Raw genomic sequence first — 22,573 nt, 5'->3', positions numbered from 1 at the left:
GGTGTACAAAGAGGCCCTGGGCACACTTGACCTAACTTCTCTCAATAGTAACACCTTGCATATCTATAGCACGATATCAAAACCAGGAAACTATCATTGGCACAATCTACCAACCTTATTCAGATTTCAACATGCACCCATATGTGTATAGCCCTATGCAATTTTGTTACATGTGTAGTAGAAGCATATTTCTTTTTTTTTTCTCATTTTATTTATTTATTTATTATCTTTTTGGGGGTACACCAAGTTCAATCATCTGTTTTTATACACATATCCCCATATTCCCTCCCTCCCTCGACTCCCCCCCACCCTCCCCGTCCCAATCCTCTAAGGCATCATCCATCCTCGAGTTGAACTCCTTTTGTTATACAGCAACTTCCCATTGGCTATCTGTCTTACAGTTGGTAGTATATATATGTCTATGCTACTCTCACACTTCGTCTCAGCTTCCCCTTCACCCCCCGCCCCCTCCCAAACCTCGAGTTCTCCAGTCCATTCTCTGCATCTGCGTCCTTGTTCTTGTCTTGTCACTGAGTTGATCAGTACCATTTTTAGATTCCGTATATATGAGCTAGCATACAATATTTGTCTTTCTCTTTCTGACTTACTTCACTCTGTATGACAGACTCTAGGTCTATCCACCTCATTACATATAGCTCCATCTCATTCCTTTTTATAGTTGAGTAATATTCCATTGTATATATATGCCATATCTTCTTTATCCATTCATTTGTTGATGGGCATTTAGGTTGCTTCCATGTCCTGGCTATTGTAAATAGTGCTGCAATAGAAGCATATTTCTTAATTTTCATCTATATAAGGGTTTCTATCTAGTCATCTTTTTGTTATTGATTACCAACTTAATTGCATTTTGGCCATAGAGTGTCAGCTGTATGATATTAATCCTTTGAAATTTGTTGAGATTTCTTTTATGGCACAGTAGGTGTTAATTTCTTGTAAATGTTCCAGGTATGCTTCAAAATAATGTGTATTCTGCTACTGTTGGGTATGTTGTTTCATAAATATCTATTAGATAGGTTGGTTAATTGTGTTGATCAAATCAGTTATATCATTTCTGACTTTCGTCTGCTTAATATATTAGTTTCTGAGAGAAGTGTGTTAAATTTTCCCACTGATATTATGTATTTGCATATTTTTCTGTGATGTTCTCTCAACTTTTATTTCATATATATTGAAATTATGCTACTAGATACATGCAAGGTTAGAATTGTTATACCTTTCTGGTGAGCTGAACTGTGTATCATTGTGAAGTGACCTTTTTATCTCTACTAATGCTTTTTGCCTTAAAGTCTGATTTTATTTATTTTATCTGATATTAATATAGCTCCATCAGCTTTCTTTTAGTTAGTATTCTTCTATATTTTTTTCCATCTTACTACTTTTAACATTTCTATATTCTTATGCTTACCTATATCCATGTAGCTATTTTTTAATCTAGTCTATCATTATCATTTTTCTGTAGTATTTAATTCATTTGTAGTTATTGGAAACTGATATTTATATTTATTGGAAGCATTGATATTTATTGGAAGCATTGACTGAATTCCATTTTGATATGTAGTATTTATCATTCCATTATAATATTTTCTAATTTCCATAATAACGATGTCTTTGACCTGTGAGTATTTAGAAGTATCTTTTTTTAAATTAATTAATTAATTTATTTATTTTATTGGCTGTGTTGGGTTGTTTTTTTTTTTTGCTGTGCGCAGGCTTTCTTTGGTTGCGGTGAGTGGGGGGGTTCTCTTCTTTGTGGTGCGCCGGCTCCTCATTGCCATGGTTTCTCTTGTTGTGGAGCACGGGCTCTAGGCACGTGGGCTTCGGTAGTTGCAGCACATGGGCTCAATAGTTGTGGCTCACGGGCTCTAAAGCGCAGGCTCAATAGTTGTGGCACACAGGCTTAGTTGCTCCGCGGCACGTGGGATCTTTCTGGAGCAGGGCTCGAACCCGTGTTCCCTGCATTGGCAGGCGGATTCTTAACCACTGCACCACCTAGGAAGCCCCAAGAAGTATCTTTCTTGATTTTCTTTTTTCCTTGCCTTCTTTTAGATTCTTTTTTTCATTTTTTTCCCTTCTACTAGTTTCAAAGTTATATGTTTTAATTTCTTAGGGATTATTTTAGACATTTTATCAGTCTAAAGTTAATGTCTTCACTCCCCCTGACCAACCCTAGGATCTTAGAAAACTTCAATGTCAGTCACTTTCCTACTGACAGGTATGCTCTTTGTATGTGTATTTTTCTGTTTTTTTCACCCCACAAGACAGACATTGTTGTTGTAGCTTTCTGCAATCAGTTTGTTTATACTTAGCCAGTGATTTACCACTTTTTATGGCTGTTGTTTCTCCTTGTATCTCAAGCCCTTCATCTGTGATCACTTTCCTTCTATCTAAAGTACATACTATAGAGGTATGTTTGGAACTGTTGATGTTTATTTTTAAATATTTTTATTTTGCAGGGTTTCCCCTCCTAGCAGATTAAAGCTATCTGTTCACTGTCTTCCAATTTCCGTTATTGCTTTTAGGTAGCTCTCTATAATTTCAGTGTTATTTCTTTGAAGGTAATCTGTCTTTTCTTTCTGGCCATTTTAAAGATCTTCTCTATATCTTTTGTTTTACCTCATTTCACGGTGATATTTCTAGGTATGAATTTTTATTTATTTATCCTGCTTGAGTATTATGGGAATTTTGATTATTTTCTTTCTCCTGGTCTAAAAGTTGTCAGTCATTATCTCTCCAAATTTCTTCTGCTTCCTCTGCTTCTTTCCATCTAGGACTCTGCATATATGTTAGAGTTTTCCATCAATCCTCTGTGTTTCTTAATCTCTCTTGTATTTTCCGTCCCTTTGTCTTTTTCTGTTGCATTCTAGGTTATGTGTTCTGATGTATCATTAAGTTCAAAAATTCTGTCTTTAGCCAGAGCTAATATTTTATCAAATATATCCAATTCCTTAAATTTAAATTTTTTATTATAGTGTTTTTGTGTCTAGAAATTGTATTTGATTCTTTTTCAATATGCTTGTACCTTTTCATAGTTTCTTGCTCTTTACTCATATACTCAATATACTCTTTCAGTTCTTTAAACATGTATGTTTTGTAGTATGTATTTGATAATTCCATTATGTAAAGTCTTTTGTAAGTCTGATTTACTATATGTTGTTTCTGCTTTCATTCATTGTTTCTTTTTACCTTATTCATTTTGTGAGCTTGACCAGGAGCTCATATTTCTTGGTATTTTATAGGTGAGAGTCTTTGAAACTGGATTGAAATCAGATTCCTTTAGAGAAGATTATGTTTCATTCCACCGGTTGCCTGAGAAAACCACCAACCTGGGCTGATTTGTAAACAGTTTATTTAAAAATAATTATCAGCTAGAGGTTTTGTGGACCTGTGGCTTCCAATTTGCAAGGGAAAAATTTTTGTTCTTCTCCTTGAAGCAGCATATTTTGCCACAGACAACTTTCTTGGCAGGTAGGAGTAGAAGATGAGAATATATTTTTAGCTCACTCCTACACTAAAAGTGAGACCTTTTGGGATCTCAGTTTTATACAGGGGTAGTCTCATCTTTTACTTCCCCCTTGGGTAGGCCTTTGGTTTTATTTCCTATCCTCCCACCTTCCAAAATAGTGAAAACTACTTTCAGCTCACAATATTTGGCAAATACACTCAAGGCGAAGGATAGCTTCTGTGTTAACTTTCTGGGTTTCACCTTTTTATTTGATTTTTGTCTTCTGAGTAGTCCTTCCTTTCTTGCCATTTCATCAATATATTTTAGAGATTTTAACACTCTTTCCTAGCATTTTTTAGTTGTTTTCAGCAGGAATGTTGGTCAGGGCATATAGTCCTCCATACTGCTAGAAATAGAAGTCTACCCTTTAGGTTTTTGGTGGCTTAGAAGTTGCCTTCTCCTTATCCCTTTTCATGCAGTTTTAAAATGCTAACAAATGGCTGTCACCCAAAGATATCTAAGCTGCACAATTGTATTACTCTACAATCAGATTTCTTTTTCTCCTTTTATTTATCCATTTCCACCACCAATCAGTACAAGAGGTAGTATGGTCAGAGTTGATGTGTGCTGTTACTCAGAAGAGGGTGAAAGGATGGGGAAGGCTGGATTGTCATTGCTGGGGCCTGACTGGAGAAACTTATTCTTGTTGTTTGGTGTTCGAGACCAGAATACATTTTCTCTTAAAACAATGTGATACATAATTTTGAATGTAAATGAAAAAGTATTTTTAGTATAATTGTTCATGTGCATATGAATTAAATGAGCTCTATAATCTTGCTTATAAATTTAACCAACCATTAATTGAATTCCAACAAAGTATTTAAATTGAGCATTTAGAATACAGTCATGTGTGATATGCTTTGTATAGGTCATTTTTTATATATTTATGTCTTATTTCTCTAATTGCCTTGTAAACTCCTTGATGGCAGGAGTCATCTCTTTTACTTCTTTATGCTTCCCCACATCTTCGAGCCTAAGATTTTTCACTAGTTGGCTGATCGATTATTACAAAGGTGGTAGCCAAAAGACCATGGAATACCTTTGGAGTTCTTTTATTTTCCCTAATATATCCCCTAATAGAGATACTGATGGTCCAGTGAAAAATACTTGAACACAAATGCCAAAAGAAGTGGGGCTTTGAATAATCCACTGATGTGCTTCTTTCTAATGATGGCTGACTTGCCAGTTATTCTATAACTCAATCATCCAGCTAAATTCTTAGTCATCTGTAGAACTAAAGCATCCATATGCCAAAATCGAACACAGAATGTATGAACACATAACCGTTTGGCTGTGTGTGTGCATGTGTGCCTTACAGTGTATGATTCTAACTTTATTCTAGAGTTATCTGTTTGCACATTTGGTTGCTTTTTCTGGTCTCTTTCTATTTGATTTTTAAAGAAAAAATATATGGGGGATGTTAAAATAGAAAAAATAACTCATAGATTATAAAAAATATTGGGAAACATCCATTTTCCAATTTAAAAATATCATATAGCTCACAGAATATCACAGTTCAGGGGGGCAAGAATTGATATGTGTTAAAATTGAAAATGATTCTTTTATAAATGAAGCTGACCAAATTTTTCAGTGGGACTGTTGCCTGAAGGGAAATTTCCTGGGCTCTAGCCTCTGTTATGCCTAACAATGAACCATACAAGTCTAGACAGATGGTTGGATTCCAAAGTGTTTCTCATGTTACAGTATTTTCTTCCTGTTGTCTCTCCTGAATTCTACAGGGAAAGGGGGAAATGCTATAACTTTCAAAAGTGTAAAGAATATCTTCAGTATAGTTTGGGAAGTCACAAGTGATAAATGTTCATTATCTTGGAATTCTCTTCTTCCTTTTTAGACATGCTTTCTTGGTTAAAATCCGATTGCTTATGTTGGACAGTATGATTTATATTCCTTACTATCTTTATTGCTAGAAATAGAAGATGTATTTGTGTCTTTTCTTATCTATGTCCCCTGTCTCAAAGTATGGTAACATCATCCATTCAGTTTTGAGCTACAGTGAGTCAGAAATTGGGACTCATCCTTAAGACCATTCATATTCATTCAACACCATTACTGTGTCTACTTTCTAAACAGTTCTCAAATCTGTCCAATTTTCTGTATCTCTGATATCATCACTCTGGTCCAAAGTCCTGCTGTCTCTCACCTGGATTATTGCAAGAAGTACCTAACTGACCTACCCGCAGTCACCCTCTTCCTCCCTGCCCTCAACACACAAACTACGTTCAAAACAGAATGATCTTTCCCAAATGTAAATCTGGTTGTGTTCCTACTGTTACCAGTAGTTTTCTGTGACTCTTGGGGTAAACACAAAATTCCTTACCTGGCACACAAGGCCCTGCACAGTCCCTGCTTACCTCTCCCGCATCAGTTCATATCAGCTTTCTCCTTTTAAGTCTAGTTCAGCTAAACTGACCTTCTTTTATTCCCTCTATATTTCCTTCTACGTAAGGGTTGTTCCCCACCATTTTAACTTCATTAAGCCCTGTTGCTCTTTCAGAGCTTAATTCAGGCATCACATCCTTGGAGAAGCCCCCCTTGACCTGCCCTATCCTTACCCAAATGATTAGGTCAAGTCCTGTTGTTTGCCCTCACAAAACCGTGTATCTTATCTCTCTTTCACAGCACTTAGACAAAAGGAAGAGATTTATGATCCTGTGCATCAGGAATTAGGGTTTCAAGTGAGGAAGAAAAGCAAAGAAGAATATTTAGTAATCAGCCTTTAAGATTCAAGCCAATACTTCTAACCCAAAGAGAAAAGTATACATAAAAATGTTATACTTAAGGGTTCTGAAAAAAGCCAGGAATTTTTCAGTAAATAAATATCAGCTATTCTTGAGTCTATCTATTCTTTAGATCGACAACCTGGTCTATCTAAACTGCTGCTGAGTATGTAATTTAAGACCTGGAAACATTTTAACAGTTGTTCCCAACCAATCCCCTCAAAATATAGATGAGAAAAATGAATCTCAAAAGTGCATCTCAGAGGTCTCACAAATAGTTATTAGTAGAGAATGAAGTGGAATTAGTTGTTGAGCACTATTATGTATATTAGTTTTCCTGTTTCTAGGTCTTCTTTACTACATTCTCTCTCTGCTTAAAATATTAACAGAAACAAAGCAATTAAAATTTATAATGGAAGACTACTGCCTACCCTAAGAGGATAATAAACCACTAATAAAACATTACTATAAGTCTTTAGTCGAAGGGGTGATGTGCTATTAAAATTATATTATAGTGCAGTTTTATTTCTTTGTGCTCAAGTTCTTTATGTTTTCTTATTGCACCTCTCTTTCTATATGAAGTCTTAAAAAAAGGATCCTGGGAAAGTGAACTCCCTTCCTGATTTAATTTAGGACTTGAAGAAAAGTGAGTGTCCTACTCACCCATAACTCATTCCTAGCAAAGTTTGTTCTTGACCTTCTCATCCACTAACTGCATTTCTCAATCTCCATACTAACCTTCCATTATAGCTACCATCTCCCTTTTTCAGGGAATGGTGGGAATGGGATATCATTGCTACATGGCCTCTTGCTCACTCTAATCTACTGATTAACTCTCTGACTAGCCCTTACTGTTTATTTCTTTTCACAGAAAGGCAAGTTAATGGTCAGCTTGTACCACAAAACATTGACATAAACACGAGCTCAAAGGGACATTGAAAACCTTTTAGTCAAACAACCCAATCCATGCAGGAATACTTTCTGAAACATCTTAAACAGAAAAGAGGTTAAATTTGTATTTATGTTTAAATGCAAATAACTTAATTTCATGACCTCACTCATGTGAATGTTCTTTCAGGTAACAAGAATGTTGTGTGAAAACTCTGCTTGTGTTCTTCAACAATAAATACATGGTTGTTTTCATGAAACAAGTCTGTTGCATCCTAAAACCTTGCTTTGGCAGTTCTATCTGTGTGGTGTGTGTGTGTGCATGCGTGTGTTTGTGTGTGTGTGTGTATGTTTTAAAACCTAAAGCATAGAGTAAACAATTCAGGTTAGAATGAAAATTACAAAATTTAGACTTCACAACTTGCCCTTCATTTTCTGTTCCTGTTAAGTCATAGAATAAAAAAAAGATAGAAAAATGCTCTCTTGCTATTTCAGATTCAAAACCAGCTGGTTAAAGTCAGGCCATTGGGTAGTAGAGCATATTTTCCCCAACACCAAAGCAATAATTCACTGCTTTAACATTTTTAATGATTACTAAAGCAGTAAATTATTGTGTTGCATGGATCTGCTAGGCAACAGAGGGGGTAGAGTCATCCATATATCTGTTGTACTTTCTTCCTTTTCAGATTCTTTTGCTTTGGTGATAAGATTCTGCATGTCATACAAGAGTGCCTAAACCAGACATCAGCCCCACTGTCTATTCTGGCAAATTCAGAAAGAGAATAACTTCCTTTGTTTTGTTTACAATGTACATTCTCTAATAAAAGGAAAACAAACAAAATGATTTGTTAAAGTACTATATATAAAACAACAAGGATAAACAACAAGGACCTACTGTATAGCACAGGGAACTATAGTCAATATTTTGAAATAACCTATAAGTGAAAAGAATCGGAAAAATTCATATTCAATTTCATATATGAAATTGAATCACTTTGCTGTACAACAGAAACTAACACAACATTGTAAATCAACTATACTTCAATTTAAAAAAAGATTTGTTAATCAAGAGAGACTTTTCAGTATTTGTTAGGCATTTTTGTACTGTTGGTGCGTTATTTTGTTCCTGAAATTACCTTTACTGCAATAGCTCATTACAATATACTCATATTTACCTAAGAAGTCTCTCAGCTGTGTATGTGTTAAATAGGATATAAGTAGATCTATCCATATGATCGATCTAGGAAATTGGGTTTTCTGGGATTGCATTTCTCCATTTTATTTGGCAATGTGCCTGGCAGTGTAGGGCTTTAAATTTGGCATCTGTCATTGCCTATTTTGGTCCAAATTATATGATGCTAAATACCATAAAGAATACTGCACAGGGGAAATCAGCAGTGGGTTATGAGAGTGGTAAACTTCATATTACCATGTGCTTGTGTCTGAATATTAGAACTGTTAGCCAGATGCTTCCTGTAGACTTCCAGAGAGGCGGAAAGTGCAGTGCCGCTGGGATCCAGAGGCACTGATGTGAAGTATGCAGAAGATACATAAATCACAGGGTATGTTCATTTCATCTGGCTCCGTGTGATTCCACTGACTTCACTGTGGGTAACCAGGGTCTGCACGAGGACCCTTTCCCTTCTGCTCTCTGATGCCTTCGAGGTGCTGCCCATCTCAACCAGGCCCTGCAGTAATTTCACACACTCCCCTAATAAAGTCCTCGGGGGCTGTCATGTATTTTCATGTGTTTGCTCTATTATCCCTCCCTGCTTGAGGCTTACAGATAATTGATGATGCTTCAGTTAATCATCTTTCCCCCTCTTTTGTTCACCAGGTACCTCAGGCTTGAAGGGGCTCTTTTATTGAGAATCAATGTCTTCTCCTAGGTAATTGATCACCGTAGACCCAGGGACACTCGACTCATCATCGAGGGAGGGTAATCATCATGAATAATCAAAAAGCTGTAGCTGCGCTACTGCAAGAGTGCAAGCAAGTGCTGGACCAGCTCTTGGTGGAGGCGTCAGATGTGTCTGAGGAGGACAAGAGGGAGGACCAGCGGTGCAGAGGTGAGGTCCTGATGGGAGGTGCTGGGGGGAGTGGGGAGCAGCAGGTTTGCTCTCCTTTCCCCTGTCTGAACAGCACGTTCTCATCTCTGCCCTATTTTTCTTCTCTTGGCAGATGACCACCGAAAGATGAGTGGATTTCTAGGGCATGAATGGGACATGGGCTACAGGCGGACGGGCAGGGGAGGAAGCCCACTTTGTTGCAGTGAATTGCTGTCAGTTCTAATTTTAAGCTTCAGTAAACATGAGGCTACAAGAAACAGTTTAGTTCAAGAACAACAAAGGGTCCAAATGGGCTGGTGGACGTAAATTTCAATTATTAAAAAATTGAAGCAACTCCTGAATGGTGGCACATACTTTTTTTTTTCAAACGAGGCTTTTGTGCCTCATCAGTTTCCATAGACTTATACAGTTTCCACAAATATGTCATCTTATCAGTCCCATCTCTCTTTGTTGATCATCAGTACATCTCTCATCTTGTATTTACACACCATTTGTAAAATAAACCCACTCATACTGGTAAAGACTTACTGCGTCATTATCAGGGTTTAAGAATTTGGCTTTTTTGTTCATGCATAGTTTGTGCCATCCGTAGTTTTAGTTGAGTCATTGTTTGGGAGGTTTCAGTCACTAAGTCTAGAAAGTTAAAGCAATTCTAATTTCTTCTTTAGCCAGTTTTGGAGAGGCAAGCTTCTTAGATTTCTTTTTAGCATTCGGATAAATTTCCCTTCATTTCTGTCAGTGTGTCGCTTTTATTGCTTTTAATATTTTTCTTTATATTTTTAGTGATTCGCTGTTCCTTACAGAAATAAGATTCCCATATAAAGTGCACACTCCCCATCTCTTTTGTTGTTGTTGCTTATGTAATGGGAAAAGGTTTCTGGGAGAGTCTTTTTCACACATTCTTGTATGTAGGCACATATATTTTTACAACGGAACTTTTAGGTGGCTTTAGAAGTCTAATTTTTTGTAACCTGTCATCCGTGCTCTTTTCAAGATAAAATGCCCCGTGTCCAGTTGTTTCACAACCTTAGTGTTTTCTTTCTTTACTAGCCAGATACATCAATGTCTAACTTTGCTTGCTCCAGTGCTGGTCCTAGTTCTCCCCAGGGGCAATGTGTCGTGTTCTGTTATTTCTCCTGAAGTTTTTCTCTTCCCCTTTTACTACATCGTGTCCTTTGTCTCTTCAGCCCAAATTCCTTTAAGCTTTGTGTTCTCCCTACTGAAGATTCTGAGCCCCCAGTCGGGAAGCATTTTCATTTTCTTTTTCTTCCCAAGTGCCACAGAATAGGAGAAATAATCAGTTTAGTTCCAGATAAGGCAAATCACGACTGCAAAATCACTCAATTAGCCATGGCCCTTCAGGTAAGCTGCTTGGGGAAGTAAGTGATCAGAGAGGCAGGGAGGGTGCTGCTCCGCCAGGGGCTGACTCTGGTGTTGGCTGAATGCAGTCAACCAGTGGGGGAGGAACCCTGTGCTGAGCCGTTGACAAACTCAGCATTTGCCCATCGCCACTGTACATTGCATGGTCCACCGGAGCGCCATCAGTGTGGTTGGATGCAGTCGGAACACAGATCCCGCCCCTCGGCAGGTGGTTTCTGAGCAGCTCTAGCTCACGGGTCAGGCTGCCACCGCCACCGATGTCATCACCCCCATGTGCTCCCAGAGAAAGGCATTAGTACAGGGTCACTTAAGGCGACAAGGCCAGCCGGGGACTCGAACACGAACACTGTGGGTTTTATTCTTTTCCCTCCTCCTCCCAGCCCCATCCTTTCTCCTCAGAAATTGTCATAGTCAGCATGGATAACTAGCCCTAGCTACTCTAACCCCCTGAGATAGAGAAGGAACTGAAATCCAGAGATACATTTTTAAAACACATTTCAGAGGCATCTTTTATTTCCGTATGCCCCACTGAACTATTGACATTTTGGCACCACCTGTAGGGAAAGGGTGGTATGAGGAGGGAAAATGATTTGTAACAAATGGATGTTGTTCATCATTGTGAAGAAATTTTGAGACTCTTTAAAGCTATTCAGTGCCAAAATATAGTGAAATTCTGTGAATCCAGAAACCACATTTCTGTTGTCATTTAACTAATCTCTTGACTCCTGAGCTTGACACTCATGGACAGAGTATCCAGATAATTTATCAGAATTGAAATACTTTTGAGAGTGAAAAAGCGCTATTCATAAGTACACAATGACTACATGGGACTGTCCTAAGCAAGCAGAACTAAATAGTCATCCTATTCGTGACTGTTTAGAAATATCATTTAAGAAATTTTCGCTCTAAGTATATTGAAAACATTTTTAGAGGTTAAAATTATGTCAAGAGGACTGACCGCATAGGTTTCCAACCTCGTGGTTTTGCTTTGATTGGGGAGTGCCATTGCACAGAGGGTGCTCAGTAGTTCCGGGTTTCTGAATGGGGCAGGGGGTGGGGGGACGATGGTTTCAGTGTCATACTTGCAAATCATCCTTAGTAGTCAATCCAGATCGATCATTCATTGACACAGCCCATGCATGATGCCCTCAATGCCAAGCAGTCCTTCCCCGTCAGGAGACTTCCTTACGCTTGCCAAGCTGGTGGCAAGGACACAGATAGGCATCATGAACCAAGGCAGAGTTAGCTTTTCTTCCTTCTCTTCTTATTTTTTTTCTCACTCTCTTTGTCATGTCTCTTTTGTCTTATTTAGCATGTCTCATGAAAACATAAGACTAATCTTATGTGTGATTTACAAGAGTGATAGGACATGATACCTGTCTTCAGGGAGCTCACAGTCCACAGTTCAATAAAAGGACAGATGTGGCTAGAGAGCAGTGGGATGAACATTAAAAGGAGCATGCACCTGTGGGTTTGGGAGCACTCATGAGAGGCATCTCAGTTCCACTGGGAGATCACGGCAGGGCTGATGAGAAGCGGCAATGTTTTCATTGAATGCTGAATGAAGTCTGTGGGCCTGAGCTTGGTCATGAAGCACTTGAGGAAGGACAGTACAAACATTGAGGACAGAATGTGCAAAAGCATTAAAAAATGCTGTGCAGACCAATGGCCTGGTCCAGTCAACAATGTGGAAGATGAAATGGACAGGATGGGGGAGGGGATAGAAAACTGATTCAGGCAAGAATTACTGATGATTAAAAGCAGGAAATCGATTTTAGGATCCATAGAATTTGATAACCAGTTAGATTCAGGGAGGAAGAGAGCACAAAGAGTCTAGACTGACTTCTGGGTTTCAGACTTGGGCAACTTAGTAAATGGTAGTAGCATTCATCGAAACAGAGAATAGAGAGGAAAATACAGTATTTACAAAAAAGCTAATGAGTTCAGTTTTAGATATGTTGAGTCTGAGATGTCTGCAAGACAAGCACCTAGAGATTTATAGCTGGCAGTCATATATACAGGCCCATGATCCCTTATTCACAGCCCTGGGGGTCACATATGTTGCAGAATTCAGAATTTTTTCACATGTTAGGAAGGGAAGTATGGTGTATACACCGTCTGTTATACCAACACTCCAGTAGAAGGTGGGAGCAGCATCTACAGTCAAGCATTAAAATTTTCAGAGCAAAATGTTGGCTAATAATCTCACTATAACAAGATTATAAATAGCCTCTAGTCAATTCAAGTCTGGTTTGGGTGCCAAACTTAAAAACAAAAACAAAAACAAAAACCCTTCTAATTTCCAGAGCTTTTCGGATTTCTCAAGTTTGAATAGGAGATTGTTGACTTATATAATTAATTAGGTTTGATGTCTATTAAGAGATTAACTATATCTCCTAATGTGAAACAAGGCCAGTTCATAATAAATTGGTTTAAGTTTTTTGTATTCATTGTCTATATTCGGATGTAGTCTACAGTGAAAGTCTGAGGTGAGGTGAGGTCTTAGAGGAGTAAAAAAGAGGAGGTACAAATTGATTGTATGCATTACCCAGCTGCCACAAGCCCCAAATGCCATTCCATCTCAGTCCCTTTCTCATTTTACAGGAAAAATAATATTTCCTTCATTCCTTTCTCTGATTCTTCATGCAGAGATAGTCACTGAAGTGCTTTACTTCCTGCTAAAACCTTTTTTAATGCCTGACTACCCCAATTTACCTGTAGGGCAAAGTAGACCAGGGCCACCCCTGACAGATAGCTTTTTGCTATTATTCTTTGAGTCAGCACCACCAGGTTAGGCGAGCCAGCAAGAGGTAGGAAAAAAAAATTTTTGCCACCGAGGTGCTTCATCATAACATTGGTAACTCAACAGCCTTTTCTTCGACTGCAATTTCCTTACCTGAACTCTGACCTTTTCAGCTTCACTCCCCAGCGAGTTAAGAACCCTGATCCAGGAGGCAAAGGAAATGAAGTGGCCCTTCGTGCCTGAAAAGTGGCAGTACAAACAAGCCGTGGGCCCAGAGGACAAAACAAACCTGCAAGATGTGATTGGCGCCGGATTGCAGCAGTTACTGGTAGGAAGAGCCACACCACCTGTTCCTCTGACACCCCCAAGTGAGGCATTTAGCCTCTAAGTGGTCTAATAGATTAAATTTCTTTGAAGCATAAGACAGCCCCTACCCTTATGGTAGTTCTGCCAGATTGACTAATGTGGGGTGGGGGGAAAGGTTTTCAAAAAGCTTTGCTTGCCCATAAGACCTTCTATTGGAAAGGCAAATCTAGTAAAAGTGAAGAAGCGTGGTCAGTGGGCCCAATAAGAACCTGTCATGCTGAAATATTTGCATATTCTTTTTTTTTAAGTCTTTACTGAATTTGTTACAATATTACTTCTGTTTTTTGTGTTTTGGTTTTCTGGTCAGGAGGCAGGTGGGATCTTAGCTCCCTGACCAGGGATTGAATCCTCGCCTCCTGCATTGGAAGGTGAAGTCTTAACCACTGGACTGCCAGGGAAGTCTCTATTTGCATATTCTTAGTGAGCCAGAAGTAGTAGTTTTGATTCCACCATGCCTCATAGCATTTTTATTTTGAAATACTATTTTCTAAAAGTTGAGTAGCTTAAAAAAAAAAATTAATCCATGTGTCTAAGCTGTTGAGGTCTGCATGTCTAAGCTATTGAGGTCTGCATGTCCTTTCCCTGAGCCCTGCCTGGAATCCTCTTTGCTCCCTTATCCCCTCGTGATTCACACTGTTCAGGAAGTATCACATCAAAGTCACTGGCATGCTTATTGGAAACTAATCAAATGGGTACCTCTACCCCAGATAGGAGAGAGCCTCAAGAATAACACATAAACTCAGATTTGAGCTCAGATTTCAGGCTTAGGTTCTGGGGATGCTACAAGGAGTGCCATTTTTCCTTTTGATAGTGGTTTTTTCCCCCTACATTCTCTTAGATGATTATCGAAGAAGAGACTCTATTGGCTTGTATTTTTTTCTCACATAAAATATAAACATTTGTCTGGAGACCAGGCATTACAAGCAATGATAATATTCTAAAATTTTTATTTTATTGGTTTACATGGGAATGTGTTTTGGGCTCATTCCAAAATAAATATATAGACATTGTTTTTGCCTATCAAAACAAAAATCCAGGGAAGATCCCCTGATCTTTGTACACATAACGGCATCGTTCAAGACTTAATAGAAAGAGTAACCTCCCACCCTCCAAAAAACAGAGGTTAAGTGGACTGAGGACCACAGGCAAAGGAAAGTGAATATTTGGAACAAATCCAGTGGTGAGACAGGGGTTTTAAATAAGTGTGCTTGCTATTAGTGGAGAAGTGGAATGGAACAAAAACTGTAGTGTATGTATCACTATAGGGTTTACAAAATGCTTGCACATGCATCAGCTCATTTAATTCTCAATGTAGCCCTCCAGTGATTATTACCATTATCATCCCCATTTTGCAGATGAGGAAATTAAGGTGCAGGGAGATTAACTTGCCCAGGAGAACAGACCAGTGAGTGGTAGAGCTGTGACTCAGCCCGTTCCTCTGTCCTGCTCCAATTCCCTCTCTGGAAGCCCCAAGGAATGAACTTGAGAGCACAGGTAGATGTCCTAAAACTTGTTTACTCTAATGCAAGCTGTAAAGTAGAACTTTCTGCAGTGATAGAAATGTTCTAGATCTCTGTTGCCTAATACGTTTAGGCCCTGGCTACATGTGGCTCTTCAGCACCTGAAATGTGGCTAGAATGACTGAAGAACTGAATTTTTAGTTTTATTTCATTTTTAAAATGAACTTCTATGTAGATAGCCACATGTGGCTATGGCTACTATTTAATTGGATAGTGCAACCCTGAAGCAATGGTGCTTAAAGTTAGACCTCCCAACAACAGCTCTAGTGTCACCCAGAAACTGATTCAGTTTCTTGGGCCCTACACTATTCTTACCAAATCGAAAACTCGGGGTGAGGGTCTAGCAATCAACATTAGACAAGCCCTTCAGATGACTCGGACGTATGTTAGAGTTTGAGAACGACTGTTGCAAAAAGAATAGGGTGGCGATTGACTGGGCAGCTCTAAGAATTAGTCCATTAGGCTGCTTTAGCTGGTTATGTGTTTCACCTGGGAGCTTTTTGAACTCTGAGCGTCATTTTCTTTAGCTTACCCAGCAAGCTATAAATTAAAGGCAGAGAGTCTGAACAGGAATGTGAGTGGAGAAGGGCCTAGAAAGCCCTGTGTGATTCCGCCACTGGCATGTAAGAACTTTCTACGGCTTCCATAGAAGGTAAGAGCAGGATAGCTTCACAGAGGGAGTGACCCCTGCTTTGACCTTTGGAGCTTAGAAAGTTCCTCTGAATTTCCAGCATAGGCTGGGAAACTGAGATGCAGCACATCACTATAACCAGGGTTTTACTCCCTTCATTCCATCCACGCTTACCAGATCCCCTCAATGTATTCAAATCTGGTAGTGACATTGGCTGAAAAACTGAAAATGGTGTTTTAAAAACTTCAAGTTTTGCTGTATTTGGGAATTAATGTGAGTTGAGAGACAAACTGCTCCTAGTTGTTAGACTATTTCAGGAGTCCATTCATTATTCCTTCTACTTTCCCTCTATATATTGTACAGATGTCACAACTGGGGAGGAAATAGAGGCATAGAGAATTTTAGAAGTTTGTGCCCTGCTCACAAGATCACTCAGGCGCAGCTCTAAGAATCAGTCCATTAGGCTACTTTAGCCCGTAATGTGTTTAACCTGGGAGCTTTTTGAACTCTGAGCATCATTTTCTTTAGCTTACCCAGCAAGCTATAAATTAAGCAACCACACCTCCTAAAGACCCTTAGGATGCTTTCTTATTGTGTCAGACCCCAAGTGCACAATTGCTAAACCACTCTGTTTTGTAAATACGGAGAACTATAGCACCCTGTGAACTCATGCAGCTTTTAATATCTTAGCTTGTCAGAAGTATCTTGAGGAAATTCTGTGATTTGTTTTTGTCCAATTATCCACTGGTTTCAGTGTTACACTTTACCGAAGCTGGATGACCATGTTATAATAATCGATTGTGAGATTTTTTCTTACATAAAAAATATTTAAAGGCTGCTGAGTTTGTCTTTTCAGTTATCTCCTCTTCCAGTTTTTTTTTCACAAATCTAAATTCCTGTGATTTTTTTTTACCTTTCTTGAAATGAATACTTCCCATAAAAAATTTCCCTTCCATTTTAAAAATTAGCATTACACTTGAAGTGTAAATGCTATCTTTAAGTTAATTCCACAAATAACAGGGCAAAGTTAAGCATAGAATTGTGCCAAGTGCCTGAGTTGGTAAAATTAACGGTCATTTCTAATGTTCCTCTCTTAGGCTTAACTTAAGAAAAATCATGTGTTTTGTGCTCTCCTTTCTGCTCTCCACAGCCTCCTCTGTTTCCTTCCTCTCCTACTTCCCCATCCCCCCAATCTTTTCTCCTTTGGTGTGTGGCCACAGACAGAAATTTATGGCAGGGGCCAGCCTCCTTTACACTCCACACAAAGCTCGCTGACTTGAGAGAGTTTGTCTGCTCTCTCCCAGAAAAAACACCTGCAGCACGCTCCCCAAGAAACCTGGAGAGATGGGAGATTAATGTGGCTGTAATAGCTGGGCAGTGTTTTTGGTATTATGCCCTCTCCCCAGGTAGATGGGTCTTTTCTGAGATGATACCAATTATTTATTGCTGAAACATCTGTTGATAACTGCAGCTGCCCTTGTGAAACAAAGCATATCACGGGGTCACAGGCTATAGGGACCTAAAATCCTACCTCATGCTAGTTTTAGACTATTCAGCAACACCCTCAAGTCCATGGGTTACCGTCATCTTTAGTGTCTCATCGTGCCATAGAAAATACTTTGTAAACACTGCCCTGCCCTGCCCTACAAGCTTTGAAGTATTATTTCATCTTCATCGGTAATTTATATTCCAGTGCCATTGTACTGTGGGAAAAAGAGGGGGAACCTTTTTTGTTTTCCATTTAATTGTATATCGCCTGACACTTTGACCTGTATTATTAGTATTAGTCAGAAAAAGGATTTTCTCCCTCTCTTATTTAAAAATAAAATTTCAAGGGAAAGTAAGCGCTCCTTCAGCTCCTTTCACTCAAAACAATGTTTACACTCTGAGAGGGAAAGATGAAAAGCACAAGCATTTTTTTTCAAGTGTAGGAGAAGGGCATTTCAGTTTTTGAAAGAGAACAGTAAGGCCCTTATAAATATCATTCGGCAAAACCTTTGATGGATTTTTCAAAAAGTGTTGAAGGCTTTTAGCATTAGCTTCTGTTTAGCTTGGTTTGGGGAGGACACAGTAGAGTTCTAACTAGTACAACTGTCCTTGCTTGTGAGATGCCAGGACATGAAGGTACTGGCCTCAATGTGATTGCCAACGTCTGTGATTTCTTCAACTTTCACATTCCTGAAAGGGACAACTTCTACATGATTAAGAGAAAATATGAAAAGAAGACTTTTGAAAGGCAGATAAAGGAACAGTTTGGATTTGCATGTCAGTGACAGTTGGGAGCAGACAGGGCTGCAAGGCCAAGAATTGTTTCAAAGGCCCCGGTTTTGAGCGTTCCACTGCAGAGCTGGGGGTAGTGATGCTGGGAGGGACTGGCCTCTCCCCAACCCTATTTCTGTGGGGGGTAAGAAGGGAACCTGAATTTCATGTGGTACCTCTGTAAAGATACACCGTGATCTTCATCTGTTGGCTAACTACAGTACAAGGAGATGAGGCAGGCTCAGAATGAGGATATTTTTTCCATATCTTTTCAACTCTATACCCATGAAAATGGATAATCTGATAACCTTTATGCGACAGACTTTTGGGGAAATATTGTGCTACCTTGCAGTAATTTGAAGAGAGACCAAAGGAAAATTAGTTTTCTTATGCTAATATGGTTGAAAAACATTTGTGAATGAATAGAGTTTGATAAATTTAACTCTCAGAATATTTTTTCTAACATGTCTCTTTAGATAATCTAGGTGCCTTTATTTTTTTTTAAAGACTTTTTTGATGTGGACCATTTTTGAAGTCTTTATTGAATTTGCTACAATATTGCTTCTGTTTTAAGTTTTGGCTTTTTGGCACAAGGCATGTGGGATCTTAGCTCCCCCACGATGGATTGAACCTGCAGCGACTGCATTGGAAGGCGAAGTCTTAACCACGGGACCGCCAGGGAAGTCCTCTAGGTGCCTTTAAATTGTTGATATTTAAAATTTTGAACTACTTAAAATATTAAAGGGTCAAGAATGAAAACAGAAATAAACATGAATAAATGTAAGAATTGCTCATTATAAGATTGCAGGGAAATATTTTTAAATGTCTAGTGTGAGTAACTTGGTAGCAAAGAGGCGAAAAAGGACCTTTAGCAAAAGATAGCTAAAGTCTGAATTTATTAGAAAACGAAATGTCAAATCGAAAAAAGATAACAGGGTATGAGGACTAGGTAATAGGGTGAGATGCTATCCAGGGGAACAATAAAATTTCCTCCATGAATAAGCTCTGGGTTAAAAGATGTTCTTAAAACTAATTTTAAAACCATTTATTTCAGGCACTAGTTTTCATATTAATAATAGACAACTCAAAACAGTAATAGGTCCTTTTGGGATTATGATTTGTTCAGCAACTGATTTTCTCAAATGAGGTTTTCATCTTTGTGTTCTTTGGGGCTTTAATAACTGAAATCTTTTTCATCAGGATGCAAAAAGCAAAGTGAATACAAACTGTATATTTATTCATTCATTCAGTAAAACTTTATTGAGTATTAACATGTGCCAGGCATTTGATATAGAGCACCAAGAGTAATGCAAGAGAAATAGAAGACCTAATTCATGTTCCGGGAAAATTTACCATAATGAAGAAATAGGCCAACCCTTTGTCAAAGGCCTGCTTGTTGGAATGATTCCTCCCATTTACTGACCACCAAGTGTGGCAGGTATTCAATACATATTCTTCTAATTCCTACAGACTTGGCCATATGACCTGTCCTACCGGTGAAAGGTGACTAGAAGTGACATATGTCAGTCCCAAGCAGAAGCTTTGTATGCTATTGTGTAGTTCAGCCACTGGAAGCTTTCCTTTGCCTCATGAACAAGAGAAGGGCTACTCCCTCAGCCTGGATCTGGCAAAGGTCAAGACACATGGAGAAGAGTCTCCGAGTTGGAGTCAAACTGCACCCAATATGAAATATCACAGTTTTACCAAATGTTATAGGTTGATTTGTTCCCCATCAAAATACCCTGTAGTCCTAACTCTCAGTGCATCAGAATGTGACATTATTTGAAAATAAGGCTATTGCAGAAGTAATCAGTTAAGATGGTCATACTGGAGTAGGGTGAGCCCTTTATCCAATCTGACTGGTCTCCTTATACAAAGACAGCCACGTGAAGACACAGACACAGAGAGAACGCCGTGTGATGACAGAGGCAGAGGTGGAGTTATGCAGCTGCAGGCCAAGGAATGCCAAGGATTTCTGGCAACACCAGAAGCTAAGAGAAAGCCACAGAACCTTAGAGAGAGCACGACCCTACTGACATTTTGATTTCAGACTTCTGGCCTCCAGAACTTTGAAATAACACATCTCTGTTTTAAGCCACCCCATTTGTGGTACTTTGTTCTCTCAGCCACGGGGAGCTAACACACCAAGTGAAAGTTGGCTTATGCACATGTAGAGTATGATGAAGCAGGAAAGCTCTCCAATGACTTCAAGATTCTTAGCATGTGGTCCTATGCCCCTATAGGGAGGAAGGCAAAATAAACCACAGTCCAGTCAAGAACAGAATTTGTTCCGAAGAACAGTTCAACAAAAAAAAAGTAGGCTCTAGTATCTACTGTGTTATTTCATCCCTAAACATGACTGGGGAAAGCAGATTGGAGAAAACATATCACTCTTCCTACTTCATGCAGTTTTGAGCTGTAACCCAACAGCCCACTAAACATCTCCATTTGAATGTCCCAAATAGCTCAAGTCCAATAGGTGAAAACCTGAACTCCTCATCCCCCAGCTCCCTCTTCCTCCACCAACCACATTTTATCCTCCTCCAATGCTCACGTATCATTAAATGGCACAATGAACCACCCAGTCACCCAAATCAAGACCTAGGCATCAGCTTTTAACTCTATCTCCCCTTCAACCCTCATTTCTCACTGGTTATCAGATCCTACTAATTTTCCTCTTAAATATCTCTGAAATTCATCTTCTTCAACCCTACTGCAGCTCTACTAGTTCAGCCCCTATCATCTCTTTCCTAGACCATATCCAACTCCTCTCCCTATCTCTAGTCTTGTCCCCTTTATCATAAGGATAGTAAGGGTATACTGCAGAAAAAAGCCTAAACAACTCGAAAATCTTAGGGGTTTAAAGCAATAAAGATTTGTTCCTTCCTCCTGTTATGTATTCATCTGAGGGGCTCCTGGGGGGAGTTCTGCCTTATGTCACTCTCCTTCAGAGACTCAGCTTCATGGAGCACCTGTCATTTGGAATATTGCTGACTGCCATGGAATGGGGAAGGGGAAATTGTGACTTGCACAGTAGCTCTTAAATTCTTCCATACAGAAGTGACCATTGGTCAAGATAAGCCACACAGTCACACCTCACTTCAGGGAGCCAGGGAAACACGATTCTGCCGTGTGCTCAGAAGGAGAAGACACAGAAATAGATGGGTAGATAGTACCTATTATTGCCATGGCTCCCCAGCTTTTCTCCACACTGTAACCAAAGCCATCTTTCTAAAATACCAATCTGACAATTTTTCTTGCTTAAATTTTTGGGGTAAGGGTGGGGGAATCTCAGTTAATTTGTAAATAATAAATAACAGGTATATTTTACAAAAGCATCTAATACTAATCCTGAACAATAAAATCTAAGTAAATTTGAATGAACATTTTTATTAAAGTGGTGGGATTACTCACGGGGCTGTGGAGACTGGAGGCCGCAGCACAAGTTACTTTTTGTTTTGTGTTTTTTTTGTTGTTGTTGCATTGGGTCTTCATTGCTGCGTGTGGACTTTTCTCTGGTTGCGGGAAGCAGAGGCTTCTCTTGTTACGGAGCACGGGCTCCAGGTGCTCGGGCTTCAGTAATTGTGGTATTTGGGCTCAGTAGTTGTGGGTACACGGGCTTAGTTGCTCTGTGGCTTGTGGGATCTTCCCAGACCAGAGATCGAACCCGTGTCCCCTGCATGGCAGGTGGACTCTTCACCACTGCACCACCAGGGAAGTCCCACAAGTTACTTTTTTTTTCACAGCATCAAAATATTTTATTCACATATTTTACTGTTAAAAGCAAAGTTAGGTTTTGTTTTGTTTTTTAAGCTCTTTTTTGGATATAATTGCTTTACACTGTTGTGCCAGTTTTTGAGGTACACCACAGTGAATCAGTTGTATTTATACATATATCCCCATATGCTCTTCCTCCCACAACTCCCTCCCACCCTCCCTATCCCAGCCTTCTAAGTCATCACCCATCATTGAGTTGATCTCCCTATGTTATGCGACCTCTTCCCACTAGCTATCTGTTTTACATTTGGTAGTGTACATATGTCAATGCTACTCTCTCACTTCGTCCCAGCTTCCCCTTTGCCCACCCCCCGCCCACCCCATGTCCTCAAGTCTGTTCTCTACATATCCATCTTTATTCTTGCCCTATCACTGGGTTCATCAGAACCTTTTTTTTTTTTAGATTCCATATATATGAGTTAGCATACAGTATTTGTTTTTCTCTTTCTGGCTTACTCCGCTCTGTATGACAGTCTCTAGGTCCATCCACCTCACTACAAATAACTCAATCTCATTCCTTTTTATGGCTGAGTAATATTCCATGTATATATGTGCCACATCTTCTTTATCCATTCATCTGCTGATGGGCATTTAGGTTGCTTCCATGTCCTGGCTATTGTAAATAGTGCTGCAATGAACATTGTGATATATGTTTCTTTTTGGATTATGGTTTTCT

At 39.2% G+C, this 22,573-nt stretch overlaps 1 protein-coding gene across 14 annotated transcripts in view; it reads left to right on the top strand.

Annotated features, from left to right (window-relative positions):
* ALPK1 (alpha kinase 1) overlaps positions 1-22,573 on the top strand; it is a 137,735-nt gene that overhangs the window by 47,056 nt on the left and 68,106 nt on the right. For 13 of the 14 annotated variants that reach the window (XM_057705119.1, XM_057705127.1, XM_057705125.1 and 10 more), the window contains 2 exons: positions 9,042-9,221; positions 13,518-13,672. In XM_057705119.1, the coding sequence (XP_057561102.1) occupies positions 9,101-9,221; positions 13,518-13,672 (276 nt within the window). In that variant the 5' untranslated portion in view covers positions 9,042-9,100. Of the gene's footprint in view, positions 1-8,989; positions 9,222-13,517; positions 13,673-22,573 lie in introns of all 14 variants that reach the window. The other variant, XM_057705121.1, reaches the window with a different exon arrangement.

Source organism: Hippopotamus amphibius, chromosome 13, assembly GCF_030028045.1.
Source record: "Hippopotamus amphibius kiboko isolate mHipAmp2 chromosome 13, mHipAmp2.hap2, whole genome shotgun sequence".
Classification (NCBI taxonomy): domain Eukaryota; kingdom Metazoa; phylum Chordata; class Mammalia; order Artiodactyla; family Hippopotamidae; genus Hippopotamus; species Hippopotamus amphibius.
The sequence above is the reverse complement of the archived record's forward strand: the minus strand, read 5'-3'. Positions and strand labels throughout refer to the sequence as shown.